The 22,921-nt window shown below is 46.8% G+C and overlaps 1 protein-coding gene across 1 annotated transcript in view; it reads right to left on the minus strand.

Annotated features, from left to right (window-relative positions):
* Positions 1-22,921, minus strand: part of SLC22A7 (solute carrier family 22 member 7) — a 199,027-nt gene that overhangs the window by 104,949 nt on the left and 71,157 nt on the right. The window contains exon 5 of the mRNA XM_040427668.1: positions 21,376-21,499. Coding sequence (XP_040283602.1) covers positions 21,376-21,499 — 124 coding nt within the window. The remainder of the gene's footprint in view (positions 1-21,375; positions 21,500-22,921) is intronic.

Below are 22,921 nucleotides of genomic sequence, written 5' to 3' on the forward strand. Positions count from 1 at the left end.
CCAGAAACAATTTTGGGTTATTCTGCCCTTTCTCCACCTTCTTCATTGCCCTCCTTACCCCAAATCGCTTATGGGATTGGCCCTCTACCTCAGGCTCTGCAGAACAGAGGTAACCCTCAAATGTATATTTCAGGGCAAAGGGGGTAAGCCCTGCCGGTTTCCCAGCTGGAACCTTAGAGCCGATCCGTCGGTCTCAACTGCCCTCAATTGTTCTCCCTTGAAACCGCTTGCCTCTTCTCATTTCAGGGACCCAACCAAACACCCGAGAGCTGCTCATTCACCCTCCTCCGTTCTCCCAGGAGGGGGCCCAAGGGAGCGAGAGGGGAAGAAACAGCCTACTCTCAGACCTGTTTAGCAAATCGCCACTTAGCGCTGCCCCTCTCCATCGGCGCTCCAGTCACACTCTCCATCAGGGCAGGGGTTCGGCAGGGCCTCAAGGCCTTCAGGCGTTCTCCATTTCCACCAGGAGAAAGAGCGATCAGGTGAGTCGCAATAACAGCGGTTCGCGGCCAGGGCTCTCGACGAGGTTCACAGCAAAGTTTGCGTGCGGGACTCAGCTGGTCAGCAGGTCATCAGCTAGGGCGGCGTCTCATCTGGGCTGGGAGCTCACCATTCGGGAGGGGGAGCGCGCGTCACCTGCGTACGCCCGCACACATGCTCCACCCTGCACTCCCCCTAGAGGATGAAAGTTTATTCAAGTAAAGCTGTAGAACTTTTACCAAATCGGGACTCGACTTATTCTCTACCTCCTACAACTCCTCCCCTTTATTGATTTGGAGTCTAACCCTTAGGATTGACAGTGTCCAGGTAGGAGCACCGTTACACACAGAGAGATTATTAAGGCCGCACCACACCACTTGGCATTCCTTTAAACCTGAGAAATTATCAGCCCTAGGGGGCAGGCTATTGCGCATCCTTCTTATCACTGTTTATCGTATAAGGACAGGAGAAAACACAGGAGAGGTGGGAACTGATTATCAATCATCACTAGAACATCCTGCTTATCACTGTTTATAGTATAAGGACAGGAGAGAAGACAGGAGAGGTGAGGACTGATTATCTGTCACCACTAGAACATTGACAGGAACTGGAACACGCTGCCAAAGACGCCGATCCAGAGCATCCCAAACCTGCTCAATGGGTGACATGTCCGGTGAGTATGCTGGCAATGCAAGAACTGGGATGTTTTCAGCTTCCAGGAATTGTGCACAGATCCTTGCAATATGGGGCCGTGCATTATCAGGCTGCAACATGAGGTGATGGTCGTGGATGAACGGCACAACAATGGGTCTCAGGATCTCGTCACGGTATCTTTGTGCATTCAAAATGCCATCAATAAAATGCACCTGTGTTCGTTGTCCATAACATACGCCTGCCCATACCATAACCCCACCGCCACCATGGGCCACTCCATCCACAACATTGACGTCAGCAAACCACTCACCCACACGATGACACACTCGCTGTCTGCTATCTGCCCTGAACAGTGAAAACCAGGACTCATCCGTGCCAGACGCCATAGAATGTGAGCATTTGCCCACTCAAGTCGGTTACGACGACGAACTGCAGTCAGGTCCAGACCCCGATGACGAGCAGATGAGCTTCCCTGAGACGGTTTCTCACAATTTGTGCAGAAATTCTTTGGTTATGCAAACAGATTGTTGCTGCAGCCGTCCGGGTGGCTGGTCTCAGACGATCATGGAGGTGGACATGCTGGATGTGGAGGTCCTGGGCTGGTGTGGTTACATGTGGTCTGTGGTTGTGAGGCAGGTTGGATGTACTGCCAAATTCTCTGAAATGCATTTGGAGACGGCTTATGGTAGAGAAATGAACATTCATTGCACGGGCAACAGCTCTGGTAGACATTCCTGCAGTCAGCATGCCAGGTGCACACTCCCTCAAACGTTGCGACATCTGTGGCATTGTGCTGTGTGATCAAACTGCACATTTCAGAGTGGCCTTTTATTGTGGGCAGTCTAAGGCACACCTGTGCAATATTCATGCTGTCTAATCAGCACCTTGATAGCACCTGTGAGGAGGGATGGATTATCTCGGCAAAGGAGAAGTGCTCACTAACACAGATCTAGACGGATTTGTGAACAATATCTGAGAGTAATGGGTCTTTTGTGTCTGTAGAAAATGTTTCAGATCTTGGAGTTCAGCTCATGCAAAATGGGAGCAAAACTGAAAGTGTTGTGTTTATATTTTTGCTCAGTGTAGTTTATAGTAGTGAAAATTCCACAAACATATACAAATATACATGACTGAAGGAATAAAGATAAAAAGGTTACACTTACATAAAAGATTTTGTATTAGGATAATATTTTCAATAATATATAAACATCTACAGTACATTATGTTGAAATATAATATGGTAATAAATGAATGGTATGGTACACTGTGATAATATAGGTTAGCTATAATCACCAACTTTGGTGTAGTCATAGGAAAGAAGAAGAAATCTTCAATCAAGACTAAAGTCAGTAGAAAATGTCATGTTTTCTAGAGACTGTGATATTCATGAAGTCTATAAACATAACGACTGATGGGCACAGAGTCCCAGGAAAAGACTTGGAGGTTAACAAATCTGTGTTATATTCTGGGAAAGGTGTGAAGATAAGGGGCACTGGAGAGTGACCCAAGACAAGGGTGAAGAGCACCTGAAGCACACCTGTCCATAGACATCTCCAGAGGTAAAATTCATATAAAGAAAGTTCTGTCCTGACAGAAAGTCTGTGACAGAAGGACTGGCATCTAAAATGAAGAAATGAGCTGAAGGAGAGCGAGTGCTGAAGAGCTTCAGTAAGTGATTTAGATTTAGAATAGCTAGGGTTCAAGCAGTGAGATAGTTAGTGCCTATGTACGGCCTAGGGTGTTTCCATTGGATTGCCATAACCACCTCTGTGAATCTGTGAAGTTCAGGAATCTGCTACTTGTGATACTAATAGTAAGGCTGGTTACAGCATTGATTTGTGGGTGGGGCTGCCCTCTATATAATCCCAAGCGGCCTCACCCTGGGGACGGTCGCTTCGTGCAGCTTCCTCCAGTCGGTTTCGTCACTTCCGGTTCGTCAGTGTTCCCCCAGCCTACGTCACTTCCGCGGTAAGTCGCTGCTCTCCAGCTTCCTCGGCCTGTCTGCCAGCGCTGGGCTCGGCCGGGATTTCCTCCCTGTAACGAACCGTTCAGCACACAACTCCGTTCAGACGATATCCTCCTTTCCAATGCACAGGCAGCTACTGCAAGCACCAGTCTGCCGAACTGCAAACTACACGAACACTGGAAACCGCTGAACAGGAAAAGCATACAATCGGCTTACACTCCTGGCAATCAGCATACAATCCAATTCCCCCAATAACGAGACAACACTTCGCTTGAGGGTTAAGCAGAACTCTTTAATGGGTTATTTTTCAGCCTTTTATGCAGGTCTCCTAGCAAGGGACACTTCCCCTGGGGCCCTTGTAAAAGACTGTGACAGTTTATATTTTAGCCAATCACATGCATTTACAGTATTGAAACCTTACCAGCAATTGTACACAAAATCCCCTTCCCTCTGTCTGTAACGCAATCAACAAAATACAATGAGCATTGTCTGTGACGCAATTAACTAACACACTGGCATTGTCTGAGACGCAATCAACAAAATACAATTACCAAACGTAATGGGCTAACTTAATCACTCACAGACAGAAAACACACATTTTCCCCCCAAACACAGAAAACCCCCCCAAAACCCCACATATCCCCATAATGTATACATCCATGGATAGCTCTGATCTGGGTGAACAACATATCCAAAAATCACTCAGATCCGAACAGGAGTTCCCGAATTCCATGGAAGTCACATTTGGCCGGCTGCAAGCATGGCTTTCCTGCCCAAAACAGTTCCACAGATTTAAGCTGTGCGGCCGGTCTGTCTTCTCCCTCAAAGTTAGTATATGGGCCATAATCCTGGGCAGGAGGCGGGCAAACAGCCCCCTCCAAACACCGTGGCGAAGTGGCTTTTGCCACATATCTTCCCATTCTGGGGGAGACTAACCAGGTAGCTGACCTTCTGTCGGTCAGTGCCTGAGTTAGTCGAGTCACCCACCCACAGTAAATTATAATATAGAATCCGCAGTGCAGACCCCCCCCCCCCAACACTTGGTTACTGCACCCGGGCAATTTTGTAGCTTGTTTCGGTCCCATGGCTTCACCATGGCTGTGTTGGGCACTGGTCTCTTGGCTTTGTGGGTCGCTGAGTGAGCAGAGACCGGCGGGACTCTGCCCTGGTGCCAGCGCTTCAGCTGGGGGGAACTGCAGATAGACAAGCCTGGGACAAGGGGACAAAGGAGGGCAGAGGCCAACTGTGCTCTGCCCAGTTGCCAGCTCTTCCGCTGGAGCAACCGGGGTATAGTCCCGCCCGGTGACAAAGGGAAAGTTAGGGCAGAGGCCAGCGGCGCTCTGCCCAGATGCCAGCTCTTCTGCTGGGAGGGGGTCAGAGGAAGCTAACGGCTCCTCTACTGACCTCAGTACCTCGGTAGGGGTTAGCTGTGGAGGGTAGGGATCGCTTACCTCCTCCTCCTGGTACTCACACTGCCACTAAAGATCTGGGCCGACTGCCCAGCATCCCTGTAGGGCCGGTAGAGAGACTTCGGTCCCGTCTCCCCCTGCCTGCTGGGAGTCCTCCCAGGACCAGTCTATGAGGTCCGCGACCTCCGGTACTTCTGGTTCCTGTTGGGGGAGAGGACCGACTGTCTCTTCTCCCATGAATACACACTGGCGCTGGGGAGAAGGACGGCACCTTCAGCTCCCTGTAACTCACACTGCCGCTGGGGAGCAAGGACGGTACCTTCAGCTCCCTGGGACTCACTTGGCTTCTGGGGAGAGAGACCAACTATCTCTGCTCCCTGCAGGACACACTGCCGCTGGGGAGGAAGGACAGCACTTTCAGCTCCCTGTGGATCACTTGGCCACTGTGGAGAGGGACCAACTGTCTCCTCTCCTAAGGGTACACACTGCCGCTGGAGAGAGAGACCGGTTGTCTCTGCTCCCAATACAATACTCGGCTGTTGGGGAGGAAGGACGGCACCTTCATCTGCCTGTAACTCACACTGCCTCTGGGGAAAAAGGACGGCACCTTCAGCTCCCGGGAACTTGCTTGGCTGCTGGGGTATCTCCCCCCTGTCTACCGCTGCCATGGCCTGCAGGTACTCTCTGATCCTCGACTTCACGATCTGTACGAGGTTTTCGCAGGGTTGGGTCCCAAGAGAGACAGTACCCCATTAACCTCTCTATCAAACTCCTCCTGAGTGTAGCAGGGCTCCAAGCGGCTTCACCCTGGGGACGGTCGCTTCGTGCAGCTTCCTCCAGTCGGTTTCGTCACTTCCGGTTCGTCAGTGTTCCCCCAGCCTACGTCACTTCCGCGGTAAGTCGCTGCTCTCCAGCTTCCTCGGCCGGGGGCAGCGGTCCGTCCGGTCTGCCAGTGCTGGGCTCGGCCAGGATTTCCTCCCTGTAACGGACCGTTCAGCACACAACTCCGTTCAGACGATATCCTCCTTTCCAATGCACAGGCAGCTACTGCAAGCACCAGTCTGCCGAACTGCAAACTACACGAACACTGGAAACCGCTGAACAGGAAAAGCATACAATCGGCTTACACTCCTGGCAATCAGCATACAATGTAATTCCCCCAATAACGAGACAACACTTCGCTTGAGGGTTAAGCAGAACTCTTTAATGGGTTATTTTTCAGCCTTTTATGCAGGTCTCCTAGCAAGGGACACTCAGCTCCTGGTAAGTCTCCTTGCAGCGGTGCGAGTCTCATTTTTCTGGACAGGGCCTTTCGGCAGCGGCATCCACGGCGCTTCAGGTAAGGCTGACCGCTCTCGCTGGGCTCGACTTGCGCCACTCCTCGTCAGAGCCGCACCGCTCTGCGTCCTCGTCATCGCAGGATTTTACGTGGGCCCCCTAACACCCGGTTTCCCAGTGGGCATGCGTCGGGGCGTCACTCCCCAGATAGCTGATGAATTTATGATTGGTTTTTATTAGGTGGAAGAATATTTTAATTGCAAAAATTCTAATGAAGAAAAATTTTGCCCTCCACCTAACCCACCTTATTTAACTGGTACAAGTACATTTTCAGTACGCCTGACCTGGGGGTATGTATTGTTATGTATTTCATTTATTTGGCAGTACATTCCAGCTGAGAAGGTATGGTTGGCATTGGTTGGCAGGAACAGGGCTGGCCAGCCTGTTTCTCCATTCCTGGTTGGAGTGGGCTGGTCCTGCTTCTTGCTAGGAGGGGGAGTTCATGTATAGAGACAGAGAGGAGAGGAAGCACATGCCAGAGCTTCTACTCCTGGGAACAATAGATGAGTCCAAAAAACTGAGCTTCAAGAAAGCAGCTGAGAGACCAGCCACCAGTGTGATCAGATAAGTACTGCTTTGCGGATGCTGCTGCGGGGTCGGGGACTGCGGCTCAGACACCCATCACTTATGCTACCGTTGACCCGGGTCGGGTTCGGGTCTGGACCTTGCAGTGGACCCCTATACCCACAGGTGACAATCAATTGCTGCACAATCAGCTCTATGCCTCCTCGACTGGCGCCAGAGACTGCACTTTCCATTGCTGCTACTGGATGTAACACAAGTTATCCCCTCTAGTGTAGCTGACTCCATGAATCTTGTCTTGTTGCCTTACAGCAATTGGGCTGCAGGATGCCGGTAGTGCCAGAGGCGCCCGTGGCGTGGATTGGGTCCGCAGCATTGCTCCGGTAGGGCTCCGACCCATCCCATGCTCTGGGCCTGGGCTTAAGGTGGATGTTCTGCCATGCACATCAGGGAGTTCTCCAGTCATCTGAAGATCGGCAGTCTCCACTTGGCTTATACATTTGACGGGGGGCAGGATTTCCCTTAACCGGGTCCTTCCCTTCCCAGGTTAGGTGGAGGTGCTATTTTCCGGTTTTCTAATGTACCATTTTGGGCAAATCTTTCTTAAAACAAACAGGGCTGCGGTACTGTCTGATATCCAGTCCTCCCGATCAGCCAAGTAGCTGTTCATCAGCTTCCTGAATTGTTCAGGTATCACACATTCGTCTTTTGTCTGTGTTCCCTGCTTCTTGTCGCGCTCTCACATCATCTGATGTCTCCCTGGATCGCCCAGGCCCACGCTGCCTCTGTCATCCTGGATCGCCCAGGCTCGCTCTGTCATCCTGGATCGCCCAGGCTCGCTCTGTTTCTGTCATCCTGGATTGCCAAGGCTCGCTCTGTCTCTATCATCCTGGATCGCCCAGGCTCGCTCTGCCTCTGTCTTCCTGGATCGCCCAGGCTCGCTCTGTTTCTGTCAATCCTGGATTGCCCAGGCTCGCTCTGTCTCTATCATCCTGGATCGCCCAGGCTCGCTCTGTCTCTATCATCCTGGATCGCCCAGGCTCGCTCTGCCTCTATCATCCTGGATCGCCCAGGCTCGCTCTGCCTCTGTCTTCCTGGATCGCCCAGGCTCGCTCTGTTTCTGTCAATCCTGGATTGCCCAGGCTCGCTCTGTCTCTATCATCCTGGATCGCCCAGGCTCGCTCTGTCTCTATCATCCTGGATCGCCCAGGCTCGCTCTGCCTCTATCATCCTGGATCGCCCAGGCTCGCTCTGCCTCTGTCTTCCTGGATCGCCCAGGCTCGCTCTGCCTCTGTCATCCTGGATTGCCCAGGCTCGCTCTGTCTCTATCATCCTGGATCGCCCAGGCTCGCTCTGCCTCTGTCATCCTGGATCGCCCAGGCCCACGTTGCCTCTGTCTTCCTGGATCGCCCAGGCTCGCTCTGCCTCTGTCTTCCTGGATCGCCCAGGCTCGCTCTGTTTCTGTCAATCCTGGATTGCCCAGGCTCGCTCTGTCTCTATCATCCTGGATCGCCCAGGCTCGCTCTGTCTCTATCATCCTGGATCGCCCAGGCTCGCTCTGCCTCTATCATCCTGGATCGCCCAGGCTCGCTCTGCCTCTGTCTTCCTGGATCGCCCAGGCTCGCTCTGCCTCTGTCATCCTGGATTGCCCAGGCTCGCTCTGTCTCTATCATCCTGGATCGCCCAGGCTCGCTCTGCCTCTGTCATCCTGGATCGCCCAGGCCCACGTTGCCTCTGTCTTCCTGGATCGCCCAGGCTCGCTCTGCCTCTGTCTTCCTGGATCGCCCAGGCTCGCTCTGTTTCTGTCAATCCTGGATTGCCCAGGCTCGCTCTGTCTCTATCATCCTGGATCGCCCAGGCTCGCTCTGCCTCTGTCATCCTGGATCGCCCAGGCCCACGTTGCCTCTGTCTTCGTGGATCGCCCAGGCTCGCTCTTCCTCTGTCATCCTGGATCGTCACTTTACTAACTATCCGGTGCCTTCCTGAATCGCTCAGGTCATTTAACAGCCCGGCACCTGCCTGAATCGCTCAGGCCCTTGTTACCTCCTGTGTCGCTCGGTTCAAATAAATATTTAACACCTAGCAGTGTTGGTAGTCTTTGGCTGACACATTTGACAGGGGGCAGGATTTCCCTTAACCGGGTCCTTCCCTTCCCAGGTTAGGTGGAGGTGCTAATTTCCGGTTTCCTAATGTACCATTTTGGGCAAATCTTTCTTAAAACAAACAGGGCTGCGGTACTGTCTGATATCCAGTCCTCCCGATCAGCGAAGTAGCTGCTCAACAGCTTCCTGAATTCTTCTGGTATCACGAATACGTCTTTTGTCTGTCTTCCCTGCTTCCTGTCGCGCTCTCACTTCATCTGATGTCTCCCTGGATCGCCCAGGCCCACGCTGCCTCTGTCATCCTGGATCGCCCAGGCTCGCTCTGTCATCCTGGATCGCCCAGGCCCACGTTGCCTCTGTCTTCCTGGATCGCCCAGGCTCGCTCTTCCTCTGTCATCCTGGATCGTCACTTTTACTATCTATCCGGTGCCTTCCTGAATCGCTCAGGTCATTTAACAGCCCGGCACCTGCCTGAATCGCTCAGGCTCTTGTTACCTCCTGTGTCGCTCGGTTCAAATAAATATTTCACACCTAGCAGTGTTGGTAGTCTTTGGCTGACACATTTGACAGGGGGCAGGATTTCCCTTAACCGGGTCCTTCCCTTCCCAGGTTAGGTGGAGGTGCTAATTTCCGGTTTCCTAATGTACCATTTTGGGCAAATCTTTCTTAAAACAAACAGGGCTGCGGTACTGTCTGATATCCAGTCCTCCCGATCAGCGAAGTAGCTGCTCAACAGCTTCCTGAATTCTTCTGGTATCACGAATACGTCTTTTGTCTGTCTTCCCTGCTTCCTGTCGCGCTCTCACTTCATCTGATGTCTCCCTGGATCGCCCAGGCCCACGCTGCCTCTGTCATCCTGGATCGCCCAGGCTCGCTCTGTCATCCTGGATCGCCCAGGCCCACGTTGCCTCTGTCTTCCTGGATCGCCCAGGCTCGCTCTTCCTCTGTCATCCTGGATCGTCACTTTTACTATCTATCCGGTGCCTTCCTGAATCGCTCAGGTCATTTAACAGCCCGGCACCTGCCTGAATCGCTCAGGCTCTTGTTACCTCCTGTGTCGCTCGGTTCAAATAAATATTTCACACCTAGCAGTGTTGGTCTCTTTTTGTCCACTTATTCAGGCCTACCCCGCACTGGCTCCAGGCACAGTTCAGCCAGATTGATCATGGAGGGCTGGTAGGCATCCCTCCCCACTCCACGCTCATGCACACCTCAGCCCAGACCACAAATAGTAAGGCTGGTTACAGCCTGGATTTGTGGGTGGGGCTGCCCTCTATATAATCCCAAGCGGCCTCACCCTGGGGACGGTCGCTTCGTGCCCCACCCTCCCGACCCTTTTTTCTTTCATTTCACTTTCCTGGGTGGCCCACTTATTCAGGCCTACCCCGCACTGGCTCCGGGCACAGTTCAGCCAGATAGATCATGGAGGGCTGGTAGGCATCCCTCCCCACTCCACGCTCATGCACACCTCAGCCCAGACCACAAAAGCTAAATGTTTTGTTAAAGGACTACGTTCATTTTATTTCATTGTCAACAATTAGGGTTGAGCGAACCCGAACTGTAAAGCTCGGGTTCGTACCGAACTTTAGGATTTTTGGACCCCGGACCCGAACCCGAACATTTCAGTAAAAGTTTGGGTTCGGGTTCGGTGTTCGGTGAGTTAATGGCCCTTTTTGAAAGGCTGCAGAGCAGCCAATCAACAAGCGTTTATCTAGTGTGCCCTTAGAAGCCATCACAGCCTTGCCTACTAATGGCATGGCTGTGATTGGCCAGTGCAGCATGTGACCCAGCCTCTATATAAGCTTGGGTCACGTAGCGCTGCACGTCACTCTGCTGTGCTCAGTGTAGGGAGAGGACGCGGCTGCTATGAGGGAGAGAATCTGATATCAGAACTTGTTGTTAACTCAGTGATCGACATAGATATAGTTGTGTGGGAGCAGTGCACAATCTTTTTACCCTGCCCTGAGCCCAGTGACACGGAAAAAGAACTTTTATCCGTCTGATAGTTAGGTGGGCGGCGGCGGCCATTTTATGCAAGTTCAGTGCACCAGCACAGCATATGTGCCAAGGGAAGGAAAAATAATATAGGTACTCCGTCTGTGAGTTCAGGGACCCAGGGGGTGACATATTCACATTTTTTTTCTGTAAAGTACAATCCAAGTAAATCCATCTGTTAGATTCTGTGGGGACAAATTATATATTTTTTGCTAAAAAGTACCTCTGCGTTTAATAAGGGACGTGGCCCCGGTCGTGGCGCTGCTGGTGGAGCTCCTGTTGCAGGGAGAGGACGTGGTCGATCTGTGCCAGCTACACGCACAAGTGAAACCCCTTCCTCAGGTGCGAGTAGGCGACAGAACCTGCAGCGGTATTTGGTCGGGCCTAATGCTGCTCTACGAATGGTGAGGCCTGAACAAGTACAGGCGATAGTAGATTGGGTGGCTGACAGTGGATCCAGTTCCTTCACATTGTCTCCCACCCAGTCTCCTGCTGAAAGACCACAGTTGGCACCTGCAGCCGATGTCCATCAGTCTTTCACCTCGCCCCCTTGCAAATCAGCCAAGCAGTCTGAGCCCCAAGTCATGCAGCAGTCTCTTCTGCTTTTTGATGACCTCGTTAGCAGGGTTTCCCAGGGCCGTCCACCTAGCCCTGCCCCAGAAGTGGAAGAGATTGAGTGCACCGATGCCCAACCACTTATCTGTCAAGATGAGTACATGGGAGGACCATCGCAGCACGTCTCGGATGATGACGAAACACAGGTGCCAACTGCTGGGGCTTTCTGCAGTGTGCAGACCGACAAGGAAGGCAGGGGTGAAGACTGGGTGGAAGATGATGTGGAGGACGATGAGGTCCTCGACCCCACATGGAATCAAGGTCATGCGAGTGACCTATGAAGTTCGGAGGAAGAGGCGGTGGTCGCACAGAGCCACCAGCACAGCAGAAGAGGGAGCAGGGTGCAAAAGCATCTGTTACATTCTTGGGTGACATTTTACAATTTTTGCCGTATACAAACCCCTGCTCTGCATAGGTGACAGGGGTTTGTATACGGCAAAAATCGTCCGTTCAATTGGTGGGTGACATGAACCCATTTTTGCAGTTGAAAAACCCCTGCTCTGCATAGGTGACAGGCACTTACATTTCTAAAATTTGTCTTTAATTGACGCGCGCCACCTCCTTTCATTCGATCCTTCCGCTTTAACAACTTGTCCCACATTTCCGCTCAATCACATTGCAGTAATTGATCTCCGTTGGATGAGGTCTCCCTTTCTCACGCTCCCTCTCCGGCGTGGAAACCTGATTCGCCGATAACCGTGATCAACATGGTAGGTGCAGAAAAGAACATCGAATGTTGATAGAGAAGATATCCAAATGGATGGTGGACGTCACAGGGACGTGCGATCAGGCAGAAGTTATCTAGAGTCAATAAAGCGGCAGCAGGGCCTCTCCTGTCTAACGTTTCCAAATCCTAAATACCCCAGTGACATTCCCTATAATTTATTATTAATCATTCCAATAACAGGGCATCTTAAGAGTCCTGTATTGTTATTTATCGTCACTACCTCCCCGAGTCGGGAGTGGGTAATTGCCGCACGCCCCCTCTTTAACTTGGATGCTTATGCTTCAATACTTTGTCCCACATTTACGCTTGACTACATTTAATTTCATCCATTGACCTCCCTTGGATGTGGTCTCTCTTTCTCACGCTCCCTCTCCGGCCGGAACCCTGATTCCCCGCCACCCGTGATCACCATGGTAGGCGCAAAAAAGAACATCGAAAGTTGATAGAGCAGAATATCCAATTGGATGGTGAACGTCACGGGGACGTGCGACATGGTGGAGCAGTAAGTGTGCACACGCCTACATGAACTGACTGACCGGGGTCAGCCCCTGCAACTTCTGGGTCTCCAGATTGGGCACATGCCTGAGCTTGCCCTTTACCCCTTGGAGGTGCTGGCCTGCCCTGCAGCCGGTGTATTGTCTGAACGTGTGTTTAGCACGACTGGAGGGGGATATCACAGGTTATATTTCCCAATGTTTTGGGGTGTACCCTAATTTTAAAAATAAAATTTAAAACCAAAAACCAGTGCAGGCTACCTCCTCCTCCTCCACCGCCGCTTCCACCTACACCGCCACATCCACCGCCTCCTCAACCTCCTACTCCATATGGACCTTGTCCTCCTAGATCAAGATTATTATTTATTTTTTAACGTATTTTATGTTATTTTAAGTCATTTCCCTATCCACAGTTGTTTGCAGAGCACTTGCCATGCTCTTAACCACATTTTGCTGGCATTTGCAGCCCTCTAGCCCTTTCCATGACATTTTTACAGCCATTTTAGTGCTCAATGGGGTTTGGGGTCAAGTTCGGGTCCCGAACTCAAACTTTTTTTGTGAAGTTCGGCCAAACCCGTCGAACCTGAACATCCAGGTGTCCGCTCAACTCTACCAACAATCATGCCGAGAGCGTGAAATTCTTCATATGAGGCTAAATGGACAGTTAATCCAAATTCCTTATAAAGTTCTACCAAATTATAACTGGTGAGAAAGAAGAGGAATGACAAAAGTAACAGCTGTCCTGAGTGAGTTACAAGACGCTTCTGAAGAAGACCAAGGAATTCCTGGTATGCAAGTCAAAATCTGTGTCCAGGAAAGTGTCACCACAAATAGTAAAAAGAGATAGATCTTGTACATGGACATCATTGGGATAATATGATACAATTCAATGTAAGGACTGCACATCATCTGCATACAATTCTATCTATCGATCCTATCATAGACTTTATGTGAGTCAAATTTAAGATGAATGAGTGAAACTAAAGTATCAAGACCATGACAAGACCAGAGGAAGATGATGAAGAGAAGAAGATGCCTAATAAGATAGTAGATTAGTTCCTAAATTTATTTCATTAGTATTCAATCACAGTTTACCGTATGTTCAGAAAATATTATTATTTTTGGTCAAATAAATAATTGAAGGACAATTAATTTATAAAGAAGGAAAGAAGAATGAAGAGTCCAAGATAATTGTAAAATTAGATTTTGTGGGTTCGAAAAGAAGTATCTCACACTCAAGAGGGGGAAATGTTAAATAATATGTGATATAAAATTAATTGGTATTTAATATAAAGGATGTAATACATTACACACTGGCACCATTTATAGTGATACACAAGGGCGATGGGAGGTCTGTATGAGGACGTCAAGACCTATATTTGAAGTCTCCATATATGACAATGTATAAGCCATACATTAGTAAGACACGCCTGTATCTAGGGTATAAGGACAGACAAGGGGGTCTTCTTGCACTCACTCTGTTGGGGGTTGTTTTCTGCTGAACATGATTGAAGACACAGATGGAGCCTAAGAAGGAATTCCTCCCCTTAAGAAAGGATACTCATGGACAATTAGATTACGACTTCCTAAACTATTTTTGTAAGTAAGGTAAGATTTGTAAGGTAAGATTTGTTTGATTTGTTTGATTTAAATTTAACTCAAGCACAGAGTGTGTGAAACCATCGACTCCTATGTCTAATGTATGCAAGACTGCAGCCAAGGACAAATAAGATAAAGTGAAGTCTCAAAGGAAGCAGCTGTTGCTGGGTGATTCAATCATAAGAAGTGTGGAGCTTAAAGAAAATGGTTTTGTGAGATGTCTCCCTGGGGCTACTGCTAGAAGAGATAGAAGACGTATTATTAATATTGTTAAGCAAGCAAAGCAGGAAGGGGACGTGGATGTTCTTGTCCATCTAGGGACAAATGACCTGGCTTGCAATGAAGTGTCAAAGGTGAAAAAATATTTTATCACACTTGGTAATGACGTACAGGATTTTGCATCCAGCATTTCATTTTCTGAAGTTCTGCCTGTGCATAATGTTCAGAATGATAGGCAGAGGCGCCTAAAGGAGTTCAACATATGGCTTGGTAAATGGTGTCAAGAGCAAGGATTTGGCTTTGTTTCTCATGATAGCTCTACTTGGAATAGAAAGGAACTGTACAAAAAAGATGGTTTGCATCTTTCTTTTAAAGGAACAAATGTACTTAGTGAACAACTCCAAGAATTTGCGAAAGAGTATTTAAACTAGGAAGGGTGGGCAAAAGAGTGAAAATAAAAGAGTCCAATTGCCCCCCGAAACAATGCCAGAACAGGTCAGAAGCACAGAGGTTAAGAAATGATAAGCTCAGAGTCCTGTCTACAAATGCTCGCAGTTTAGGTAAAAAAATCAATGAACTTGGGTCAATAATGGCATCTGAGAATGTAGATTTAGTGGCTGTTACGGAGACATGGTTTAATGAAAGAAATGACTGGGACATAACCATACCTGGGTACTCTTTATACAGAAGAGACAGAGAAGGCAAGAAAGGAGGAGGAGTGGCCCTGTATGTGAAAGATAGCATTAAATCTAACCTAATACAAGTTGGTGAGGCCAACATAGAGTCAGTTTGGGTTACGTTGCAGTTTGCTAACCATGCAGTAACTCGTGTAGGTGTGATATATAGACCACCTGGTCAAGTTAAAGAACTAGATGATCTACTAGTTGAAGAAATAGCTAAAATGACAATGAAAGGAGAAGTTATCATTATGGGAGATTTCAATCTTCCAGATATAAACTGGAAAACCAAAATAGCAAGTTCTACCAGGAGTACAGATATTCTAAATTCCCTACTGGGGTTATCTCTACAACAAGTGGTTAAGGAGCCAACCCGGAGGGAGGCCATTTTGGATTTGGTATTCACAAATGGGGATTCGGTATATGATGTCATTGTAGGCGAAACCTTGGGATCTAGTGATCACCAGTCAGTGTGGTTTAATATAAGAACTGTGAAAGAGTCCCACCACACAAAAACAAAAGTTTTAGATTTTAGAAAAACAGACTTTTCAAAAATGAAATTAGTCATAAATGAGTCCTTATCAGACTGGAACGGATTACATGGAGTCCAGGAGAAATGGGACTACTTAAAAGGTGCATTATTGAAGGCAACAGAAAATTGCATTAGACTTGTCAGTAAAAGCAAAAAAAAGGAAGAGACCACTGTGGTACTCAGCAGAAGTGGCCCAAATCATTAAAAATAAAAAGCTAGCATTTTGTAATTATAAAAAAACCCAGAGCAATGAAGATAAGGAAATCTACAAGATTAGGCAGAAAGAGGCCAAGCAAGTTATAAGAACTTCTAAAGCGCAGGCAGAAGAAAAACTAGCTCAGTCTATGAAAAAAGGGTATAAGACATTCTTCAGATATATAAATGAAAAGAAGGAAATTAAAACAAAGAATAACTAAATTAAAAACAAAGGACGGAAGGTATGTAGAAGAGAATAAAGGGCTAGCCGACTGCCTTAATGAATACTTCTGTTCAGTTTTTACAAAAGAAAAAGGAGAAGGACCTCCACTAGAAAGGATGACTAATAAATCGTTTGATGCATGTATCTTTACAGAGGAAGATTTTCTAACTTTGCTGTCTAAAGTGAAGACAAATAAGTCACAGGGGCCTGATGAGATACACCCAAAATTATTAAAAGAGCTTAGTGGTGAGCTGGCAAAACCGTTAACAGATTTATTTAACCAATCATTAGTAACAGGAGTCGTCCCGGAAGATTGGAAATTGGCAAATGTCGTGCCCATTCACAAGAAAGGTAGTAGGGAGGAATCGAGCAACTATAGACCAGTGAGTCTGACATCAATAGTAGGCAAATTAATGGAAACCCTATTAAAGGATAGGATTGTGGAACATCTAAAATCCCATGGATTGCAAGATGAAAAACAACATGGGTTTACTTCAGGGAGATCATGTCAAACAAATCTTATAGATTTTTTTGACTGGGTGACTAAAATAATAGACGGTGGAGGTGCAGTAGACATCGCATATCTAGATTTTAGTAAGGCTTTTGACACTGTCCCACATAGAAGACTTATCAATAAACTGCAGTCATTGAGCATGGACTCCCATATTGTTGAGTGGATTAGGCAGTGGCTGAGTGACAGACAGCAGAGGGTTGTAGTCAATGGAGAACATTCAAAACAAGGTCATGTTACCAGTGGGGTTCCACAGGGATCTGTACTGGGACCAATTTTGTTTAATATCTTCATAAGTGATATTGCAAAAGGCCTTGATGGTAAGGTTTGTCTTTTTGCTGATGACACAAAGATATGTAACAGGGTTGATGTTCCTGGAGGGAAACGCCAAATGGAAAAAGACTTAGGAAAACTAGAAGAATGGTCAGAACTCTGGCAACTGAAATTTAATGTGGATAAGTGCAAGATAATGCACCTGGGGTGTAAAAACCCAAGGGCAGAATATAGAATATTTGACACAGTCCTGACCTCAGTATCTGAGGAAAGGGATTTAGGAGTAATTATTTCAGAAGACTTAAAGGTGGGAAGACAATGTAATAGGGCAGCACGAAATGCCAGCAGAATGCTTGGATGTATAGGGAGAGGTATAAGCAGTAGAAAGAGTGAAGTGCTTATGCCGCTGTACAGAACACTGGTGAGACCTCACTTGGAGTATTGTGCGCAGTACTGGAGGCCATATCTCCAGAAGGCAATAGATACTCTAGAGAAAGTTCAGAGAAGAGCTACTAAACTGGTCCATGGATTGCAGGATAAAACTTACCAGGAAAGGTTAAAGGACCTTAACATGTATAGCTTGGAAGAAAGAAGAGACAGAGGGGAGATGAGAGAAACTGCTAAATACATAAAGGGAATCAACTCGGTAAAAGAGGAAAGAATATTTAAAAGAAGAAAAACTACCACAAGAGGACACAGTTTTAAATCAGAGGGGCAAAGGTTTAAAAGTAATATAAGGAAGTATTACTTTACTGAGAGAGTAGTGGCTGCATGGAATAGCCTTCCTGCAGAAGTGGTAGCTGCAAATACAGTGAAGGGGTTTAACCTCTTAAGGACACATGACGTACCGGTACGTCATGATGTCCTGGTACTTAAGGACACATGACGTACCGGTACGTTATGTGTTGTTCCGATCACTGCCGCCCAGCCGGCAGTGATCGGAACCCGGTGCCTGCTCAAATCATTGAGCAGGCACCTAGGCTAAATGCGCGGGGGGGTCCCGTGACCCCCCCATGTCGGCGATCGCGGCAAACCGCAGGTCAATTCAGACCTGCGGTTTGCTGCGATTTCTGCAGTTTCTGGTCCGCGGGGATCAGAAACTTTATATGCCTAAAAAAAGTTTTATTCACCCCCCCCTGCACCCCCGAATGATTTTTATGGTGGCGGGAGGTGCAGGGGGAGGGTTGCGGGCGGTGTGGGCGGTGCGGGAGGCGGGCGGTGCGGCAGGCGGGATCGCGATCCCCCGCCCGCCTCCCCTTGAAAATTCATTGGTGTTCAGTGGGTATACCAGGGTGCCAGCACATTGCTGGCACCCTGGTATAAACGGCTGACATCTGCGATGCGATGTCAGCCGTTTAACCCTTTCCATACAGCGGTCCGTACGGACCGCTGTATGGAAAAGGTTAACAGCGCAGGGAGCTCCCTCCCTCTCCCATCGGGGGGCTGCTGTGCCTTTGCAGCCCCCCGATGGAGAGGGAGAGAGCCCCCAGACAGCCCCCGAGAGATCCCCTCCTTACCCTTCCCCGTCTGCGAAGTTCTGAGCAGACGGGGAAGGTTCCCATGGCAACAGGACGCCTCTCAGGCATCCTGCTGTCCATGGTGCTGAACAGATCTGTGCTGAAAGGCATAGATCTGTTCAGTGTAAGTAAAATACAGTGCAGTACAATATATATTGTTCTGTACTGTATTATACAGACATCAGACCCACTGGATCTTCAAGAACCAAGTGGGTCTGGGTCAAAAAAAGTGAATAAAAGTGAAAAAAAAAGTAAAAATCAAAAAACACATTTATCACTGATAAAAAATGAAAAAAATAAAATTCCCTACACATGTTTGGTATCGCCGCGTCCGTAACGACCTGATCTATAAAACGGTCATGTTACTTTACCCGAACGGTGAACACCATAAAAATAAAAAATAAAAAACTATGATGAAATTGAAATTTTGCCCACCTTACTTCCCAAAAAAGGTAATAAAAAGTGATCAAAAAAGTCGCATGTACGCCAAAATTGTAACAATCAAATCGTCATCTCATCCCGCAAAAATCATACCCTACCCAAGATAATCGCCCAAAAACTGAAAAAAACTATGGCTCTTAGACTATGGAGACACTAAAAGATCATTTTTTTTGTTTCAAAAATGAAATTATTGTGTAAAACTTACATAAATAAAAAAAAAGTATCCATATTAGGTATCGCCGCGTCCGTATCGTCCGGCTCTATAAAAATATCACATGATCTAACCACTCAGATGACCACCGTAAAAAAATAAAAATAAAAACGGTGTAAAAAAAGCCATTTTTTGTCATCTTACGTCACAAAAAGTGTAATAGCAAGCAATTAAAAAGTCATATGCACCCCAAAATAGATGCCAATCAAACCGTCATCTCATCGCGCAAAAAATGAGACCCTACTTAAGATAATCGCCCAAAAACTGAAAAAACTATGGCTCTTAGACTATGGAGACACTAAAACATTTTTTTGGTTTTAAAAATGAAATCATTGTGTAAAACTTACATAAATAAAAAAAATTGTATACATATTAGGTATCGCCGCGTCCGTGACAACCTGCTCTATAAAATTACCACATGATCTAACCTGTCAGATGAATGTTGTAAATAACAAAAAAAAAAAACGGTGCCAAAAAAGCTATTTCTTGTTACCTTGCCGCACAAAAAGTGTAATATAGAGCAACCAAAAATCATATGTACCCTAAACTAGTACCAACAAAACTGCCACCCTATCCCGTAGTTTCTAAAATGGGGTCACTTTTTTGGAGTTTCTACTCTAGGGGTGCATCAGGGGGGCTTCAAATGGGACATGGTGTAAAAAAAAACAGTCCAGCAAAACCTGCCTTCCAAAAACCATATGGCGTTCCTTTCCTTCTGCGCCCTGCCGTGCGCCCGTACAGCGGTTTACGACCACATATGGGGTGTTTCTGTAAACTACAGAATTAGGGCCATAAATAATGAGTTTTGTTTGGCTGTTAACCCTTGCTTTGTAACTGGAAAAAAAAATATTAAAATGGAAAATCTGCCAAAAAAGTGAAATTTTGAAATTGTATCTCTATTTTCCATTAAATCTTGTGCAACACCTAAAGGGTTAACAAAGTTTGTAAAATCAGTTTTGAATACCTTGAGGGGTGTAGTTTCTTAGATGGGGTCACTTTTATGGAGTTTATAATCCAGGGGTGCATCAGGGGGGCTTCAAATGGGACATGGTGCCAAAAAAACAGTCCAGCAAAATTAGCCCTCCAAAAACCAAACGGCGCACCTTTCACTCTACGCCCCGCTGTGTGCCCGTACAGTAGTTTACGGCCACATATTGGGTGTTTCTGTAAACAGCAGAGTCAGGGCAATAAAGATACAGTCTTGTTTGGCTGTTAACCCTTGCTTTGTTAGTGGAAAAAATGGGTTAAAATGGAAAATTAGGCAAAAAAATGAAATTCTCAAATTTCATCGCCATTTGCCAATAACTCTTGTGCAACACCTAAAGGGTTAACGACGTATGTAAAATCAGTTTTGAATACCTTGAGGGGTGTAGTTTCTTAGATGGGGTCACTTTTAGGGAGTTTCTCCTCTAGGGGTGCATCAGGGGGCTTCAAATGGGACATGGTGTAAATAAACCAGTCCATAAAAATCAGCCTTCCAAAAACCATATGGCGCACCTTTCCCTCTACGCCCTACTGTGTGCCCGTACAGTAGTTTACGGCCACATATTGGGTGTTTCTGTAAACGGCAGAGTCAGGGCAATAAAGATACAGTCTTGTTTGGCTGTTAACCCTTGGTTTGTTAGTGGAAAAAATGGGTTAAAATGAAAAATTAGACAAAAAAAATGAAATTCTCAAATTTCCTCCCCATTTGCCAATAACTCTTGTGCAACACCTAAAGGGTTAGCAACGTATGCAAAATCAGTTTTGAATACCTTGAGGGGTGTAGTTTCTTAGATGGGGTCATTTTTGGGTGGTTTCTATAATGTAAGCCTCGCAAAGTGACTTGAGACTTGAACTGGTCCCTAAAAATTGAGTTTTTGTAAATTTCTGAAAAATTTCAATATTTGCTTCTAAACTTCTAAGCCTTATAACATCCCCAAAAAATAAAATATCATTCCCAAAACAATTCAAACATGAAGTAGACATATGGGGAATGTAAAGTCATCACAATTTTTGGGGGTATTACTATGTATTACAGAAGTAGAGAAACTGAAACTTTGAAATTTGCAAATTTTTCCAAATTTTTGTTAAATTAGGTATTTTTTGGTGCAAAAAAAATTATTTTTTTGACTCCATTTTACCAGTGTCATGAAGTACAATATGTGACGAAAAAACAATCTCAGAACGGCCTGGATAAGTCAAAGCGTTTTAAAGTTATCAGCACTTAAAGGGACTCTGGTCAGATTTTCAAAAAATGGCCTGGTCCTAAGGTGTAAAAAGGCTGTGTCCTTAAGGGGTTAAGCATGCATGGGATAGGCATAAGGCTATCCTTCATATAAGATAGGGCCAGGGACTATTCATAGGATTCAGATATATTGGGCAGACTAGATGGGCCAAATGGTTCTTATCTGCCGACACATTCTATGTTTCTATATGTTTCTATGATCCCCCGTCAGTGGAGATTCTACATATTACATAGGTTTGTGTCCTCGTTGTAAACACAAAGTAGGGGGAAGTTTCATTTTTATAAATTTGTTTATTTTTTTTGTTTTTTAAATACAATGAAAGAATTTATAGTCCTCAGGTGCCTCTCAGTCCACCCCAAGTGATGAACTTCAGAGGCCGCTGAGAAGAGACTATCCAGCCTTTTCCTTGCACAAGCCACTGGTCCAATTATCTGCAGACTATCTCACCTCTTTGTTTTCAGTGAAAGAATTCAGTTTCTTTCCATTCATGGCAGCACATTGCATCAGCTCCTTCTCTCCTCTCTCAATAAAGCCTTTACTCAGCAACCACCGAGGTGATTCAGAAAGCCACCTGTAATAAGAAACAGAGCAGAGAAGAGGGTGAGAGTGGAGAGGAGGAGGGAAGAGGAAAGAGAGAGGAGGAGAGAGAAGGAAAGAGGATGAGACAAGAAGAAGCGGAGAGGAGAAGAGGAGACGGAAGGAGAAAGAGAGTGGAGAGAAGAGGAAAGTGGAGGAGGAGTAAAGAGGATGAGACAAGGAGAAGAGAGGAGGAGGGAAGAAGAAAGCAAAGTAGGAGAGAGAATGAAAGAGGTGGAGGGATGATTAGAGAGGAGGGGAGAAAAGGAAAGATAGAGGAGGAGAGAATGGAAGAAGAATTAGAGAGAGAGAGGATTAGAAAGGAGGAAAAGGGAGGAAGGGGGATAAGAGAGAAGAGGAGAGGGAAGGAAAGAGAATAAGACAGGGAGGAGAAAAGAAGAGGAAAGAGGAGGAGAGAGATGTAAGAGTAGAGGAAGGGAGAAGAGGAAATAGAATGAAAGAGAGGAGGGGGGAGAAAAGAGGAGATCAGTGCAAGGAGGAAGGGAACAGGAGAGAGAATAAAAGAGGAAATAATAGAAGGAAAGCGAGAGAAGAGAAAAGAGGAGGCAAGAGGAGGATAGAGGAAGAAGGAGGAGGCGAGTGGAGAACACATAGGCAAGGAGGTGGAGGAAAGAGAAGGACAAGGAGGAAGAAGCAACCGAGAGGAGGAAAGAGCAGCAGAGATGAGTGGAGAAAAGAGGATACGATAGTAGAGGAGGAGAGCAGAAACAGGTGGAATCAGGAGGAGAATGGAGAAAAAAAGGAAGGAGAAGAGAAGAGACGAGGAAAAGGATACAAGACATGGGAAAAAAAGGAGGATTTGGGAAGAGAGGAGGGAAATGGAGGAAAGAAAAGGAGGAAAGGGAGAAAAGAAAAAAGAGGGAGGCTGAAAAAGGGAGGAGAATGCAGAGGAGAAAGAGGAAGAGAGAGGAGGAAAGAGGAATAGGTATCAAAGTTATGGAGGACAGAGAGAAAACAGAAAGAGAGAGAGATGAGAAGAAAGAAGGAAAGAGAAAGGTGGAAAAGGACAAAGAAGAGAGGAAGAAAAAGGGAGGAAAAAAGATTAGCAAAAGTAAGAAAGGAGGAAAAGGAGAAGAAAACAGAGAAGAGGAAATAAAAGCAAAGACAAAGTGGGGGATAATGAGAAAATTGAAAAGGAGAGTGGAGGAAAAAGGAGGATATAAAAGACAAAGGGAAAAAGGGACAGCAAGTAGGAGAGCGGAGGAAAGAGAGGAGAAAGAGAAAAAGGGGAAAGAGAGTAGGAGAGAGGAGGAAAGAGAGGAGAAAGAGAAAAAGGGAAAAGAGAGTAGGAGAGAGGAGGAAAGAAAATAGGGGAGAGAACACGTGGATAGAAGTGGAAATAGAGGAAAGAAAAAGAAAGAGAATGAAGAAAATAGGAGAAGGAAACAGGAAAGAG

Source organism: Bufo bufo, chromosome 4 (assembly GCF_905171765.1).
Source record: "Bufo bufo chromosome 4, aBufBuf1.1, whole genome shotgun sequence".
Taxonomy (NCBI): Eukaryota; Metazoa; Chordata; class Amphibia; order Anura; family Bufonidae; genus Bufo; species Bufo bufo.